Consider the following 18,444-nt stretch of genomic DNA (forward strand, 5'->3'; position numbering starts at 1 on the left):
ACAGAAACAACCCACACACTGAGGAAGGACTGCAATAAAACAAGCAGGAGACCTTTAAAAGGAGATCCACACTTTATTATTATATTACAGCAATGTTGATGGCAGTTACAATAAAATAAAGTTGACCTGATTGGTCCAACAAGCACTACAGTATAAACTGAGGCTGTGATTTTAGGGTTAAAACCTAATGTAATGTCAATTTAAAGTTTTTTACATGACAGATCTCTTAATCAATAGTGCATAACTTGAAAACAATTTAGAAAGAGGAAGATATTATTTTAAGCTATATATATATATATATATATATATATATATATATATATATATATATATATATATATATAGATAGATAGATATATATATATATAAATTACAAGAAATGCATAGAACTTCCAGTCAGCCGGTCAATTCAATCTGAGCAAATGATACTTATTATCTATTGAGAATGAGATTTCACAATGAATCATATTGCAAGCCATATCTATGAACCCATTAGGAGCAACAAGTAATCAAAGACAATGTAAATACTGGTAAGATCAAATCCCTCCTTTGCACTTTTCCACATTTTATTGTGTTATATAGGATATAAGAACATTTCCAAGGCATTGAATATCTCCCGGAGCACAGTAAAGTCCATTATTAAGTGCTTCACAAAACTGGCCTTTATGGGAGAGTGGCAAAATGAAAGCCATTGTTGAAAAAATCTCACATCAGATCTCAGCTAGACTTTGCCAGAAGGCATGTGGGAGAATCTGAAACCAAGTGGAAGTTGATTCTATGGTCTGATGAGATCAAAATAGAGCTTTTTGGCCTCAACTGTAAGCGCTATGATTGTCGTAAGCCTAACACCGCACATCATCCTGAGAACACCATCCCTACCGTGAAGCATGGTGGTGGCAACATCATGCTATGTGGATGCTTCTCTGTGTCAGGGCCTGTAAAGCTTGTGAAGATAGAGGGAAAAATGGATGCAGCAAAGTACAGAGAAATCCTTGAGGAAAACCTGTTGAAGTCGACAAGAGACCTGGGACTTTGGAGAAGATTCACCTTCCCAAACATACAGCCAAAGCCACACTAGAGTGGCTTAAAAACAAAAAGGTCAATGTCCTGGAGTGGCCCAGTCAAAGCCCAGACCTCAATTCAATTGAGAATATGTGGAAAGAGTTGAAAATGACTGTTCACCAAAGCTCCCCATCCAACTTGACGGAGCTTGAACAATTTTGCAAAGAAAAATGAGCAAAAATTGCAGTGTCCAGATGTACAAAGTTGGTAGAGACTTATCCAGATAGACTCATGGTTGTAATTTCTGCCAAAAGGTGCCTCTACCAAATATTGACTGAAGGGGGTGAATACTTATGCAATCAATTCTTTTCTGTTTTGTATTTGTAATTAATTTAGAACAATTTGTAGATTTTATTTTTCCCTTTGACATGATGGACTTTGTGTTGATCAGTGGCAAAAACTCCTAATTAAATCCATTTTGATTTCATGTTGTAACACAATGAAATGTGGAAAAGTCCAAGTGGGGTGAATACTTTTGAGAGCCACTGTATCCTTGTGGCAGGACATGGTGTTGTGGGTGACTTCAGACCAGAATCCAGGAACCAGGAAATAAACAGAGCGGTGGAGTTTGGTGAAGCTGAGCGATTGGTTTGGCTCAAGGTTTAATAATGAAACAGACAGAAAATAAAAAGTTGTAAAGACAAAACACTCTGGACACGGCACTTTCACCAAAACAAAGCGACAAACAAAAACAAATTACACAGACAAACATGGTGAGCTGAAATTTAACTATTATTATTATTATCACTACCAAATACAGTGCAGATAGGTCTACAGAGTTAAACACAAATACAAATATAATAATAATAATAATAATAATAATAATAATAATAATAATAATAATAATAATAATAATATACAAAGTAATAGTTTAATCAAACTGTTGAAGAATATTATACTAGTAAGACATTACACTGAAACTTGGATCTCATAGTCTTGTTCAATTTGACACTACAATCTGGCTGAATATTTATCACATTCTTCCAGAGTTTGGCCTATTGTGTGTGCACTCTACTTTAACAGTAACAATGCAAGCTTTCTGGCTTCTGTGAACTAAACAGACAGACAGCCAGGGAATCAAACAGTTAGTATGGTAATGTTGGGGGGTGACCTGCATGCTTGTCTATCTGAACTGAGTTTCTTCTATTCTTTCTAGTCTCTCTTTGTGCTTCAGTAATCTTAGCTTCCTATTGTCCTGATTATCCTCTTATTAAGCTATCACTGCCTTAGTTTCACAAATCCTTTTATATTGTTGTGTGCACGAGGAATCAAACCAAGTCTCATGGGAATTCCCCTTTGGTTGTAGTTGTGCACAGTCTTCACCAGATCGGTCCACTTTGTCATAGTTATCAGGCTCTTTACCATGATCCACTGTCCTGGTGGCCCAGAATCTGAAAGAGATGAGCAGCAATGCCAGTCAATATCATAGCACTAAACTGGACATGCTCGCTGTTTCACTGCAACACTTAATCAACACTAAGTGAATGTATTAATTTTTAACATGTGACATTAAAGAGACAGCCCTAGACTTTTACTGGCTTGTTTAGGGTCCACCCAATGTTACATATCCCGATTTGATGAGTTTGAGTTTGATGGACAACAGTTAAAGACAGTGCTAGTGTTTAAATTTCTGGGGTTTTTGTTGGATGAGAAATTGAAATGGACACAGCAGACAGACAAAATAGTTGTTAGATTTAAAAGCAAGATGAATTTGTCGAGCAGTATATCAGGGAATGTATGGGAAGCAAGTATGAAAACCTTGTTAATGATTTATAGAGCATTGCTTAGGTCTGTACTGGATTATGGATGTATAAGGAGGTGGTTAATAAGGATTTGGGAAAATTGGATGTGGTACAAGCTAGGGCTTTTAGAATATGTAGCAGATCACTATGTTCATCTCCAATTGTAGCACTGCAAGTAGTTACTGGGGAAATGCCACTTTATTTAAGAAGGAAAATGCTGAGAATTTGGTACTGTGTTAAGGCAATGAATGGAGGAGATTGAAATCCTTGAGCCTTGTTTGGAATATGAGGTAATGAAGAAAAAAGGAATGTGTTTGATAAAACTATTGGGGTGAAAATTTAAAAAGATATTGAGGATCAGGAAACATTGAAATATTGTATAGGAATGGTGAAAAGAGTATATTCTAATATTAGTCTGTGGTGTCTTAGAACTCCTATGATTGATTTATTCTTGCTGAAAGAAAAAGAGAAGGTGAAGGACAGAGGTGAATGAATCAATTATGATAGCAGAATTGATAGGGAGCAGTCATCTTTCCAGATTCCTTATCAGGGTTACAGGCAATTAAACATGGAGGGGAGGTAGCATACTGATAATAAATGCATTCTTTTCTGCACTAAATCTCTTCTATCAGAATGCTATGGTTTAGGTTGCTAGGTAGTTTTGGATTCCAGCTCATATAGGAATAGATGGGAATGAGAGGGTGGATAAGTTAGCTAAAATAGGAGTGAAGAAAGAGGACATGGATATGGATGTGCAGTATGATTTAAATGAATGTTATAGAATACGGAATGGAGATCAGTTAAAGCAGTACACAAACTTGTGTTTTTTGTGTTTGTTTGTTTATTTACAATATATAGAATTGAAACATGTGCAAAGCTGTGCCTTATTAAGAGTTATGTTAGTTTACAGCAAGTGGCTATGCAGTGCCAAGTGTAAAGAAAATAATGCAAATCATAAAAAAGCGCAAATATTTTCTACTTTTTCAGATTTGATTTAAATTGAGTAAGTCTGAGTTTTGCCAAAATAAAATGTATTTTGCAAGCTAAATCAGATTTAACAGGGGGGTGGTCAAATAAATATTTATTTTGACAAAACCTAGATTTGTTTTCCGAGATTTATTTTTTCAGATTGAATTGTTAACCTCAAAGATTTCAGATTCATCAGTTAGCTAAATGTTGTTTGGACAAGTTTAAAAGTAAGATTTAAGTTTAATGTATTGTTTCATTATGATTTATTTGTTAGAAATTTGTTTACATCCCTGTTAGTGAGCATTTCTCCTTTGCCAAGATAATCCATCCACCTGACAGGTGTGGCATATCAAGAAGTTAATTAAACATCATGATCATTTCACAGGTGCACCTTGTGATGGGGACAATAAAAAGCCACTCTAAATGTGCAGTTTTGTCATACAACACAATGCCACAGACGTCTCAACTTTTGAGGGAGCGTGCAGTTGGCATGCTGACTGCAGGAATGTCCACCAGAGCTGTTGCCAGAGAATTAAATGTTCATTTCTCTACCATAAGCCACCTCCAACGTTGTTTTAGAGAATTTGGCAGTACGTCCAACCAGCCTCACAGCCGCAGACCACGTGTAACCACGCCAGCGCAGGACCTCCACATCAGGCTTCACCTGTGGGATCATTTGAGAGCAGCCACTCGGACAGCTGGGCAGCTGATGAAACTGTGGGTTTGCACAACCAAAGAATTTCTGTACAAACTGTTAGAAACTATCTGGGAATCTCATCTGCGTGCTCGTCGTCTTCATCAGGGTCTTGACCTGACTGCAGTTTGGCGTCGTAACGGTCTTCAGTGGGCAAATGCTCACCTTCGATGGCCACTGGAATGCTGGAGAAGTGTGCTCCTCACGGATGAATCCCGGTTTCAACTGTACCGGGCAGATGGCAGACAGCGTGTATGGCGTCGTGTGGGCGAGCGGTTTGCTGTTGTCAACGATGTGAACAGAGTGTCCCATGGTGGCGGTGGGGTTATGGTATGGGCAGGCATAAGGTACGGACAACAAACACAATTGCATTTTATCGATGGCAGTTTGAATGGACAGAGACACCATGACGAGATCCTGGGGCCCATTGTCGGGCCATTCATCCGCCGCCATCACTTCATGTTTCAGCATGATAATGCACAGCCCCATGTCTCAAGGATCTGTACACAATTCCTGGAAGCTGAAAATGATCCAGTTCTTCCATGGCCTGCATACTCACCAGACATGTCACCCATTGAGCATGTTTGGGGTGCTCTGGATCGACGTGTACGACAGCGTGTTCCAGTTCTTGCCAATATGTAGCAGCTTCGCACAACCATTGAAGAGGAATGGGAAAACATTCCACAGGCCACAATCAACAGCCTGATCAACTCTATGCGAAGGAGATGTGTCGCCCTGCATGAGGCAAATGGTGGTCACACCAGATACTGACTGGTTTTCTGACCAATGCCCCTACTTTTTTTTTAACGGTATCTGTGACCAACAGATGCATATCTTTATTCTCAGTCATGTGTAATCCATAGATTGGGGCCTAATGAATTTATTTCAATTGACTGATTTTCCTATATGCTGACAAAGTAATTTATATAGTTGTTCTATTGAAGTATGTACAATCAGCACTCACATATCTGACCCTATAAAATTTTTACTTCAGTGACGGTTAAACGTGTAGACGCATATCTGATTATTTCATTTTGGCCCGTTCCAACCCCTTTTATATTTTTTGTGTTCCCTGCAAAACGGACAATATCAAAAATATATATCTGGAAAGACTGTATTTTAAAATAAGTAGGCTTCCATTTAGATGTACTGTATTGGTTTTATTGGTACAGTACTATATTTTTAACACCAGTAGTATTTTAATCAAAATGATTATGTAATGGGGATTGATTTTATTAATACAAGGGTGGTAAAACTAGGGATGTAATAGATTAAACGGTTAAATGGTTAACCGATAAATAAATGCATACAAGTTTTACATAATCTACGTATTATATAAATTGATAAAACGTGTCCGGCATTTTGTACTAAAGTAAATATCCAACAAAACATGTGGTCTTTACACACTGTCTCTAAACTCTGCAAGTCCACTGCCTGTAACTTTTTTTTTTTTTTATTTGGCAACATATGATGCCGGGTTAGGCATGATTGATAGGTGAGTTTTCAGTCAGCTAAACTAAACTGTCGATTTTCTGGTTTTCATACGCGGAGCACAGCACCTGGCGTCAAAATAGAAAAGGGAGTAGTGCAAAGCTGGAGCGGTCAATACAAAGTTATGTGTTGAACACTTGTGAAATAAAAACGTTTTAATTTAAGAAACAGGTACATTAATGTAATTATTATTGCCACTTTTTACTTTGTGAAGTGAGATATATAAAAAAAGTTGCTTTATAGATATCAAACAATTTACAGTTTTCTGAAGAAAAGTATTGGAAACGGAAGTAATGAAGGGAAATCGAGCAGTACTGAAGCAGTTGAAATGTTGACAACAATGACCCCATCAGCAGGGGGAAAAAAAAAAAAAACCTGATGAGCGTGTGCTAAACGGCTTTCTTTGCATGCTTACCTGGTAGATATTTTTGATCATTTCAATATTCTTAACACATAACTCCAAGGACGAGATATAATTATCTTTTCTCTCACTGACAAAATCGAAAGGTGGATCAAGAAGCTGTCCTCATGGTACGACCGCGTAAACTGTGGCAGCCTAGAAATATTTGTAATTAATATCATTTTATTCATTTATTTATTTATTTTTTACTGTTGGCTGTAAAATATTGTGCAGTCATTTTTATTGCTACAGGTAGAGGGCACAGTGCAGCGAAGTTTGAAAACCGTTGCCTGTGATACAAACAGTTTTGGCACCACAAACAGTGTTCTGAAAGATGGCATTTGTTCAAACAGTTGAAGGAAGTATTCTGACTGTAGCGTCACTTGCAGTTATCAGATTCTCACAAAACAGTGATGCATTAAAACAAACAGTATGCTATGAAAATATTTTGCCACAAGTTCTGTAAAATCAGATTCGGATAAAGTTGTGTGTATAGATAACAGCAATTTGAATAAATGTAGAAATTGTGAAAAGGATGTTCCAGGCAAGGGAATGAGCGAAAAGGAGTCAAAGTTTTTTGTCGGCTGCCTCCTGCAGCGGTATGGGGGGCTCAGATCGGCGGGAGGAATTGACGTCATACCAGCCAAGCATTGTCTCCTCCAACGACATTGAAATGTACCTAAATCCTGTGTCTGCACTACAAAGTTGATTTTGATATCCCAGCTACCTTAGTGGTTTGGCGGTTGCGCAGTAGAAAAACAAGAAATATGTTTGTGGTCCCTTAACGCTGGCCCTTCCTCTGCCTGCTTGCTTGGGTGGAAAGCGGTGTTCAGGCCCTGTTGCCCCTGCAGGCTATGAAGGCCACCTTGGGTGCTGGCGGTAGGCAGGGAGCCAAGAAAATTTTGAAGCGACCTCCGTGGCCTTGTGGGACCTTTCAAGGCTCACATCAATGGTCACTCCAAAAGTCTGCCCCTGTGTAATAGGGGCATCTAATAACACCATCTTTTCAGTCTCCACAACCTTGGCTTGTGTCAGCCATAGGTGTCTGCAAGCGGCTACTAGTGCCGCTAGAGACCTGCCTGACCTAACGCCCCCATTAGGTCGGTCATTGTATTTGTTACAGGACCAGTATGGCCATTGCATTGGCTGCATGGACTGATAGTGCCGATGACGCGTATGCCTTCTGAAGCATAGCGTCAGTAGTCCTACAGGTCCTTGGATGGGCAAATGGGGTCTTTTTCCCCTCTGGTAAAGGTGGAGCCTTGTACCAGTACTGTGACCATGTCCCCAATGGTGGGGAACGTACCCAGACCAGCTTCTTGGGCTAGGTGTGAAGCAGGAATTCTGATGTTCTGGAGCTTGAGGGAGCGGATGCCAGGTTGCCCCAAGAGGCGTGAACTAGCTCCACGAAGTCCTGGAACAGTGGTAGAACTTTCTGTGGTACCCCTTTTGTTTCAGGACGTGGTTCCTCTTTCCTTCCTGTTTTGCCGGCCAGGGAACATCCGTGGCAGCAGCTGCATACTGCATAAAGGTCTGCAACTCCTCCCTCTGTGACACATGAGGCAGGGGCGGTATGGAGCTCCCCCCCCCCCTAGATGATCAGTGGGAGTGGGGGAGCTAGGGCTACCCGGTGGTATGGGGGCAGTCTACCCTGCGATTTTAAGAGGGTCTCCAGCATGATCTGCTGAGCCCTCACCGTCTCTGCCAGATCCTGGAAACACTGCTCAGCCGAGCTATGGAGCTTCTGTGGTGAACCCGACAGAGAGAGCCTGGGCCTCCACGGGGAAGGGGAGCGGTACCTCCTGGGTGACCGTCTGCCTCCTGGGGAACGTCCTTAAGCAGTGTCTCCTGGGTGGCGACCATCTCGCCTCTACCAACAGATGTCTCCTCCTCTGCACCGGTGGAGGAGAGGGTGAAGGTAATCTAGGAGTGTGAGGGCAGTCCCTGGTCACCATGGCAGGCGGGGTTCTTGAGGACTGGGTGGGGCCCTGAACCACTGATCTCATTCTCCCCTCCTCTCGGGAGAGAGACTCTGCTGGGGAGAGGGCTGCCCTCCTCCTTCTTCTGGAGAACTTGTGGCAGGGAGAGAGGTCCAGTTCACCCACCAGCGCCCTGGCCGCATGGTCTGGCCCTAGGCATCTGGTGCAGGACTAATGCTCATCCTGCCTGGGGAGCTTTGCCTTGCACTGGTCACACTGGTGGAACCCAGCGGAGGACATGGTGCGGGAGGTCGAGCGACGCGTCGGTGCCGAGTGTGTTAACTGGCGCAGAGTAATCAGCGTCGGCATCGAGGGTGCACAGATTGGTGTTGGTGCCCGGAGAGCGCAGACGAAGCCGGGCTGATAATAGAAGGCAGGTGTATCAGCTTCGGTGTGGAGAACACTTAGTCGGTGCGGAGTCTATCGATGTTGGGTTGATGCCGCGAAGAGAGCGGTCGGTGCCGACCAGTAGTCCGTGCCGAAGATGTTCCCACCGGTGCCGAGTTGAAGTGTGTTTCAAGCCGGTGACGAGTAATCGCCTGGGTCGGCGTATCTTCATAATGGGACTGAATTTGTTAAACATGGTGTAATGTTGTGTATATATAGTATATTGTATTTTAATGTAGGACACTGTAAATCATCTTGGATAAAGGTGTCGAATCATTTAAATGGGTTTTGGTTTTTTTTGTATTCTTTTGCATATTTTCAGTGAATCCAGTTTTTTTTCTTTTTTTGGTTGCTTTTGGTCCCTTTTGTGTATGGCCATAATTCCCTTATTATCCAATTTGTTCAATTGTTTTTCCATGTTCCCTACATGTTGAAGTTTCATTGTTCACTGTCAGATTTAAGATACAAACAATAAATAGTGTTATTTTCTAAAAAAAGTATCTCTTTCTGTGGTTTTTGTTATCTAGATTGAACAGAGTGTGCTTTAGACTTTAGCTGTTTTTTTTTTTTTTTATGAAAGCCTAGTGTGTGCAAATCTTAGAGTTTTGTGAATAGGACCCAGTTTCACTGTAGCACTTAAATAATGCTATTTGCATATTAAAAGTTCCCCACAGTAAACCTGCACTGTCATTTTGCATTATTCCCATGGTTATGCTAGGCATTGACAATACTGTACCAAGGATTGCCGTGGTTTTTAATATGCTTTACCATACCTCTCTCTTTTTTACAATGCCTACCTATGCTTTACCATGCTGTCACTGTGCTGTAAAGGAAGCATACTGTGTTGTCTCTCCAGTAGCTTTACTGTAACTTTCTATAGAGCATGGTTTATCCTATTAATCCTCAGCAGTGATTCAGAATGAGGCTGAAGCTCTTACTTTGCTTTGACATTGCCAATGAGAGGATTGCCATCCACCCAGAGCCAGGTTCCTTCAGTAACAGCATCAGTCAGGCCAATCCAGTGGGATTTCTCATCTTCCTTCGTTACATTATGTCTGATGCTCCAGGCCTTCTTAGATAGGAATTTCTGAACAGAAAACAAGCCTCTATCAGTTGATCTGTGTCTGAGCCTGTACCCTGCCATCTAGTGGCAAGTGCTCAAAAGTCAAAGCTAGGCTTACTTTAACAACTATTCTGCACACTGACATCATACATGCTACTTCATTTTCGGGGTTAGCTAGCAGTGAAGTGAGCAACAGAAATGTGTATTGAAAATCTATCATTGTAAAGAAGATAGTCATACCTGCTCTCCATCACTCTCTATAATCACCAGGTGCCCCCCCAGTGATGTGCAGTTATCACGGCTGGAGTTCCTGTTCATTCTATCAGTGGAGAAGTAGTAACACTTGCCATTGAACAGCTCCCAGTTCTGTGGACAGGCTTTACAAACTCGCTCTGCCCAGTGACAGAAAGAAGCAGTGATGATGTACAGGTTTGAACTAAATGACCGATTCATTATGGACTGAAGCATGTCGAGCTATAGACTTGAAGAAGAAGATCATTACTTACAAAGACATAAATGTACCAGCCCACCGATCATACTCCTTGAAATAAGGAACCACTCACCCTTGGAAGAAGTGTCTGTGACGGGACAGTACTGGTCCAGTGCTGAGTATTTCTCTGAGATGTTGCTGTAGTTCTTCTCCAGTTCTGAATACCGGGATTGGATTTGTTTTCTCTCCACCGTCAAGTTAGAAACTGCAATGGAGAGCACTTTTGTTCAGAAAGCTGCACACACAAGCTTACTGTGACACTGAGCAATAATTGACACAGGACAGTATTTAGTTGATGCTTAAGTATTTGTTTAATAAACCATTGCCCCACCCTTCTTAGATGCAGACTTCATATTTTTTGGTCTGGATTTTGTCAAGTTGTGTTTCATACTCTAGACCAGGGGTCTTCACTGTTTTTTAATGGAGGGCCAGCTTTGAAAAAAATATGTCAAGCAAGGGCCACACCAAATATTAAAAAAAAAAAATGATAAAAATGATGCATACCTGCTTAACCGGAGGAAGAGCAGAAGTGTGCCAGCTGCTCCTTGACTTTCATTGTGGAGAAGGTAGATTCACATGTTATGTGCTTACAAAAAAAGACAGCACCTTTTGAGCACTTTGTCTCAGAATTGGATAGCGCAAATCAGAGAAGACATTCCAAAAACTAAAAAGCCCTTGCCTCAGCTCTGCTTTCTAATTGTCATCAGCCTGGAGCTCCACTATTTCACATTGCACTGCTGCTTGGTCTGCTCCTAGGGATGTGAGAGCAGGTGACACAGATGAGACACGTTCTCAACAAAATAAAGTTCTTTTAGACCCATAATATCTTCAAATCTGGACTGAACTTCCTTCTGTAGTTTGTCTAAAAGAAGTACAAAAAAATCAGCTTTATAATGGTTCAGTAGGCCTGTACTGTCAGACGTGACTGACTTCAATTTAGGAAAATGCAGAAAGGTAGCACTTTTAAAGTCAGGAACAAATAATGTTTGTATTTTGCTCTGAAATGCCGTTATAACACGGACCATGTGACTTGGCATTTTTTACTTGCCTTGTAATTGTTGGATGAGGACATTGAGTGAGCTTGTAATGTCTATAAGAAAAGCCAGCTTTATAAGCCAGTCTGGATCATCAAGCTCCTTTTCTTTTCCCTTACTTTCCAGGAAGTTGCAAACCAAAGGGAGGAGGCTGAGAAATCGTTCCAGCACACGTCCTCAAGAAAGCCATCTGCCTTCGCTGTGCATCAGATCACCATACTGTTTCATACTGCAATTAATTCCTGGTACTGCTAATGGTTCAGGGCTTTTAAAACAGTGAAATTCACAATCTTGGTGACAACCTACATAATCTTTTGCAATTCACCGTTTTTCATCTTGCTTACAAGAGCTTATTGGTGAATTATGCAGTGAAACATGAAAACTTTTTCATTAGACCCAGCAATCCCTTTTCTTTTCCTCTCATACTTGGGGCACCGTCAGTACACACAGATACGAGTTTCTCCCAGGACAGGCCGGTCTTGTCAAAAAAAATTTCAAGCACATTCATAATATCTTCGCCCCTTGTTCACCTTTTAAGTGGAATTGAACCCAGGAGTTCTTCGCAGAAACTTTCGGCTTTAGGAAAACAAGCCCACACACATAATTGTTCTACATTGCATATGTTGGTAATCTCATCAACAGCAAGACTATAACAAGGAGCTGTCAAAACATTTGTAATTACCTGCTGTCTGATGTCTTGGCCGATCGCTTCAATCCTCCTCTTCGCTGTAGTATCATATAACTGTAGCCCCCTAATTTGTATTTCATTTTTTGGGGGGAAATTTGCATACAGAATTTCCACAGAAGTAACAAAACATTTCTTCACAATTTCTGTATTTGTAAAAGCCTTTCTATGTCGTGCTAATTTCCATGAAATTTCAATGGATTTTTTAGCACTGTTTTTTCAATGCGCTTTACGCGCTGATTGATTTTGCTTTTCCGAATGGAACTACCAAGTGGTTATTGTTCATTAAGTTCCCCATGCACAGTCAAGAAATGTCACTCCAAATTGCTGGTTTTTAATACCGAGACAGTTTTCTGACGCACAAAGCAAACTGGCTTTTCAGATTCCTTGTTAAAGTGAAGAAAAAGTCATTTGTCCATCTCTCCTGAAACTTATGGTGCTCGTCCTGAACTGCTCAAACTTTCCTCCGTTTTACAGTAGTTCCAGCTTCGGCTTCATTTACAGAACCCTCGTTTTCAGACACCGCTGCACTCGTAGTGGGTTCGTTAATCAGTTCTTGATCATTTTCATAGTTATTATCACATTCTTGATGACATGAATGTGACAAGATGCCAATTCATTCTCTCATAGTACCGAAAACATTCGCGCCTTGCAACATTGAGCGAGAGGTTAGTAAAATACAACTCCCAAAATACTTTTCACCTTCTATTTCAAATGTAAATGCACAAGGTTTTAAATCCCCATTTGTATTTCTAATTTAAACACATTTTTATTAATGAAGGATCACTTTAATGAAGGGACAAATTTAGGGACGCAATGAAGACCCCTGCTCTAGACCTCCATACCAGGAATCTTAAAATAGTTATTTAGTTATTGTGTGGTATGCAAGTATATTTTTAGAAAGAAAATTCTGCAACCCTGATTATTGTTGGAAGATTTCAATAATATAAAGCCTGTTGTATGTTATCACCACCCTATTAGTATTAACAATTACTGTATCAGCTGCTTTTCATTGTTTTCAGTGGCTACTGTCCTAATCCAGTAGCTCTAATTAAAATAAAATTACAAAATAAAATGCTGGCATGTAATCAATTACTTTAGATCTAACGTTGGAAAAAAAATAGATTGAATAGAATCTGAACAGCACTCACCGGTGGCAGTAGAAATGAACCTTTTCTCTGTCACATTGTTTTTAACCTGGATGTGATTTAGTGAATCAAATGATAGAGATCTTTTGCAAATCTTCATGTTAACAATCCCTTCAGTCTGATATGACAAACCCCTTAGATTATGGGACCAGGGTTGCTTTGTTCTTGTTTCTAATTTCTAATTTCTCCTTTTGTATTTGAATTCTAGCTTCTGTAATGAGCCCAGAGCTACTTCAGAACTGAACCCCTCAACACGTAACACATTGAGGACAGTTGTGAAAAATAACATTCTCAATGAGTTCTGAAACCCAGGACTGGCTGCAGAGCTGCTGTAAGTTTCTAACCTTGTTATTGAATCTATCAAAACAACTCACTGCCTTTGAATTCTGCACACTGCTGTATTATGGATAATGTCTACATGGTGTGTTGTGTGCAACACTCACTGTAGACTGAGAGGAATATAACGGCAGCCACTGAGAGAGCACACAGCCCTGCCAGGACCAATGCAGCCCATCTGTATGGAGAAGTTTTACCAGCAGTGGGGTCTGAGGAGAGAGAGCACAGCACAGCGTTGATTTACACACAGTATCTACAGACACACCAGATAGAACTCTAGTAGTAAAAGTCTCTGTTGGGTTCGATCAGCATGTATTCCACGAACACAGAATCAGAGCCACCAGAATCATAACATTCCTACAACATATCTACATGTAAAAATGCCTCAGGAATGGCTTGATGAACATGAAACAATGTATGAGATAGGGACGTATCGAAAAACACACACTGAGCAATTTGCTCTAAATAATGTCCTGCCTGAATTTCATCACAATTTGATATTAAGCAGTTCTTTTGCTTTATCTCCTCAGTGATCTCACCTGCTGTGCTGCTGGATGCTGCTTGCTGGAGGCTCGGAGCTTCTCCAAACTTCACTGTAGCGTAGGTGACATCATCTTCCTTTCCTGTTTGTGATGATGAAGGAGAATTTCACCAGCACAACAGACTCTGGGTGACATTTTCTTGATAGTAAAGTTAATAGCAATGGCTATTATTTTTCATATTTATGGCAGATTTTTTGCGTAAAGTTTTAAGGGGATACCAAATGAAGGTGGGGGGGGGGGGGGGGGGGGGTGGGGGGGAAGGGGGGGGGGGGGGGGGGGGGGGGGGGTTTGAAAGCATTCAACAGGTTAATGTTGTCTTGGGTGGTGTGGTTGTTGTTATAATATTGCTATATTTATCATGCATGGTTTCCTATTCCTTTTGATTATGTCATCACCAATGCAGAGCTTCAATCACAACGTTGCCCTGTATAGTTCAGGTACTCGCTTTGGATTTTTTTCTGCAGCTTTGCTTCCAATAAAATGAAGGAATCAAATGTTTTTATTTGTCAACAATTTATTAAGAACTGTAAGAGTGCAATTTTTTTTGTTTAGTTTTTAAAATGTACTTTTAAAGACTAATATGCTGACAGTTCTTGGACAATTTAATTGTACACTACATTCTGGTTATTATTTTTAATTTGTTTTCCTGGATCAGTGTGACAGAGATCGAATGATTCTTGGTGTTAGATCTCCCTTCCGTCCTGTGAGGTTACTGTGTAAAGGGAACAGACTACTCTGGACTAAAAGGCATGACAATTTATTCCTGTGGGTAGGTGGAAGTTGGCCAGTTATAAAAGGGGCCGAACTACTGTACCCGAACTCAATGACCACAAACGGCGTGGCACCTGCAGATTGGAGAAGCGGATGCGCTCGTTAACCAAGGGGTCATGACGGAGTGTATAAATATGGGTCATAGCAAAGTAATCTGTTCCTTTGTAAATGGTTAGATACAACCTAAAACAGACCATGTTATTTGCTGAAAACCATGAGTGTTCATCTTGTGTTTGTTCATGTTTGCTGTAACTTTTGTTGTAACTTTTATCTGTCTTAACTAGACTACCAGTAACACAATCCAGAGCTGCAGCGCAAGACAGCATCAACCCGGACATCACTTTCACCCCTGCATTTCACTGAGAACTGTATTACACCACTAGTACTTATTCACTGTCAATACAAATTGTGTGTGATCTGTGTTTAGTGTGGGTGGACGTATAAAACTGGTCTTTTGGTTTACGGGTCAAACCCGGGGATTACAATTACCGAGTGATACACACCGCTGTATCACTCCAACATTATTATTTACAGCTGTTTGCCATAAGGCTCTGGACATTGTAAATAATTTAATAAACACCTTTGCACCTGGAAATCATTGTCTATTTTGTATCTGCTCTGCACTACATTCACCTGTATTCACTCACCACTCTGTCACATGTGGTTGTCAGAAGAGGAATGGACTATGCAGCATTATCGGCGCTGTTGGACAGCAGACGGGAAGCTGAGGAAAGGTGGAGAGAGGAGAGGTGCACAGCTCTGATTGAGAGGGTCAAGATAGAAATACCACCTTCAGCATCACCAGAACCCACCATGGCGGCCCTGAAGGTGAAGACCCAGGAGCATACTTGATGGCATTTGAATGGCTGGCTACCACTGTGTCATGGCCCCAAGAGTTCTGGGCAAGGCAGTTGGGACCCTGACTGATTGGAGAAGCACATCAGGCAGCTTATCAGACTATGGCTGATGACGCCGCTCAAAACAACCTGCTAAAGCTGGCCATTCTCCGCCATCCCAACATCATGGAGGAAACCCAAAGTGTGAGGCTCAGGTCCCCGGATACATGCCCCAGGGTGGTCGTGAAAACCTCTGTGACCACATGGTACACTGGCTCAACCCTGCTCAGAAAACAAGCGCACAGATGGATGTGGCCATAGTGATTGAGTAGTTTTGCCATGTGGTCGGCGCCACAACCCCGACACACTGGACCAGGCAGTGAAGCTCGCTGAGGAATTTGAGGACTCCCTGGTTTCAGCCCAGATCGGACTAATCACTGCCCCAGTACAGCGGAGCACCCATGCACTACCTTCTCTCTCTACTCCATCACCAGGACCAGGTCAATGACTTCTTAGACCACCAGCCCTAATGGGCAACCTTGACTCCCCTCCATGGAGACCAAGTTTGTCCCCCAGCTGGGGTAGAGGTGTTGGCCCCACCCCGTTGCCATACCAGCAATGGGAGAGATACCTAACCAATGTGCCCTCCTTCCCCCCTACCTGTTTTAGGTTCCACAAGCTGGGACATCAGGCCGGATTATTTCCACTCCCTTTGAACGCATTGCAATGGACAAAGTCGGTCCTTTGCTGCCTTCTGACTCCAGGTATACGCATATATTAGTGGTGGTAGATTATGCAACACGATACCCAGAGGCAATTCCACTGAGGTCCACTAGCGCCGCTGCGATAGCCAAAGAACTAGTGCATATTATGGCTAGATTAGGGATCCCCAAGGAGCTCTTGACTGATCATGGAACTAACTTCTTGCCCAATACGGTACAGCAAGTATACAAAATTCAAAATATGTCCCATCAGGACTTCTGTTTATCATCCACTGGTGGATGGTTTGGTGGAATGATTTAGTCAGACTTTGAAGCAGATGCTGAGACGATATGTAAATCAGGAGCAAAAACATTTGGCATTGCTTCTCCCCTACCTCCTTTTTGCAGTGAGAGAGGTGCCTCAGAGTATGACGTGGTTCTCCCCCTTCGAACTCTTGTATGGCCGACAGCCTTGTGGCATCCTCGATCTGTTGAGAGAGGGTTGTAGTGCAGCATGTGCTCCTACTTAGATTGGATTTGGTCGGTCATTTGGCCCAGGACAATCTCAAATTGGCTCAGCACCGGCAACTGCAGCATTACAATAAAAATGCACTAATTCGAACCTTTCGACCTGCAGACAAGGTAATCCTGCTGCTTCCCTCCTCAGAATCAAAACTATGTGCTAAATGGCAGGGGCCATATGAAGTGATTCGGACTATAGAAAAAGTGAATTATGGAATTAGACAGCCCGATCACCGTAATGAAAAAATAAATTTATCATATAAATTTATTAAAGTCCTGGCACGCAAGAGAGGCCTTATTAATAGTCCCAGGCAATGTAAAGGATGATTTAGATCCCAGTCTAGAGACCTCTAGCGCAAAAGATATTTCAATGGGGGAACAGTTACTTCCTGATCAGCAACATGAACTGCATATGTTAATTGAAGAGTTCAACAATGTTTTTTTCTGACATGCCTGGAAGAACTAACCTTGTTGAATATGCCATTGTCTCTCCCCCAGAAGTCACATGCGAGAGAGACCTTATCAGATCCCAGAAAGTCGACGAGGTGGCATTCATAAAGAGATATCGGACTTGGCAAACTTGGCGTGATTGAGTTTTCCATGAGCAAGTGGTGCAGTCCTATTGTCATAGTGGCCAAGAAAGACGGCACCTGCTGCTTCTGTGTAGATTTCAGGAAGGTAAGCGCTATTGCCAAGTTTGATGCATACCCTATGCCTCGGGTTTCAACAAGCTTCTAGGTAGACTGGGGAAGGCAAGTTTTGTTTCCACTTTGGACCTGACGAAGGGATACTGGCAGATCCTGTTAACCTGCAATTCTAGAGAGAAAAATACATTTTCAACACCAGAGGGGCTGTTTCATTTCACAACCATGCCGTTTGGGCTTCATGGTGCGCCCGCTGCTTTTCAGAGAGTGATGGACCAGGTTTTACAACCACATCGTGAATATGTGGCAGCGTATATCGACAACGTGGTTATTTACAGCTCCACCTGGAGAGAGCATTTGGCTAGGATCACAGCCGTCCTTCAGTCTCTAAGGGCAGCCCGGCTGACAGCTAACTTGAGAAAATGTGCATTTGCCAAGAAAGACACAATATTTGGGATTCATAATTGGGAATGGGAAGGTGAAACCTATTGTCACCAAGGTCCAGGCTTTGGTGGATGTGGCAATCCTGAAAACCAAGGCTCAGATGAGGTCTCTACTGGGGTTAGTCGGTTATTACAGCTGCTTTATCCTCAAGTATGCCATAGTGGTTAATCCCTTAGTTGACCTCTCACAGATGGCTTTGTGTGGCATATGGGTAGTGACGTCAGATTCAGGAAGCAAGTCAAAACAAGGTATGGCAGGGCAAAAACTGAAATGCAAAAGCGCTCAGTGCATTTATTAAATAATAAGTAAAACAAATGTTTATACAAAAAAACACTAAATAAAAAGGGCACAAGGGTCAAACAGTAAACAAATAGTATGCTGGTTACGAAACCAGCACACGTAGCAGTTGTTTAGTTCCTTTTTCCCACAGACTTACGTCTCTCCTCTGACAGTCTCTCAATAAGCCTGGAGTGAGTCTTTTTTATAGTTTGTGGCTGGAGCCTT

At 41.7% G+C, this 18,444-nt stretch overlaps 1 protein-coding gene across 1 annotated transcript; it reads right to left on the reverse strand.

Annotated features, from left to right (window-relative positions):
• Nucleotides 1–2,038: 2,038 nt before the first annotated feature.
• On the reverse strand, nt 2,039–16,317 carry LOC121325299 (CD209 antigen-like protein C). The gene is made up of 7 exons (XM_041267734.1): nt 16,290–16,317; nt 14,020–14,103; nt 13,588–13,689; nt 10,351–10,482; nt 10,028–10,179; nt 9,663–9,811; nt 2,039–2,453 (listed from the first exon to the last, which is right to left on the reverse strand). Exons 1-7 carry the CDS (start codon nt 16,315–16,317, stop codon nt 2,273–2,275), a joined length of 828 nt encoding a protein of 275 aa, XP_041123668.1. The 3' UTR covers nt 2,039–2,272.
• Between the last annotated feature and the right edge of the window lie 2,127 nt (nt 16,318–18,444).

Source organism: Polyodon spathula, chromosome 13 (genome assembly GCF_017654505.1).
Source record: "Polyodon spathula isolate WHYD16114869_AA chromosome 13, ASM1765450v1, whole genome shotgun sequence".
NCBI classification, from domain to species: Eukaryota; Metazoa; Chordata; class Actinopteri; order Acipenseriformes; family Polyodontidae; genus Polyodon; species Polyodon spathula.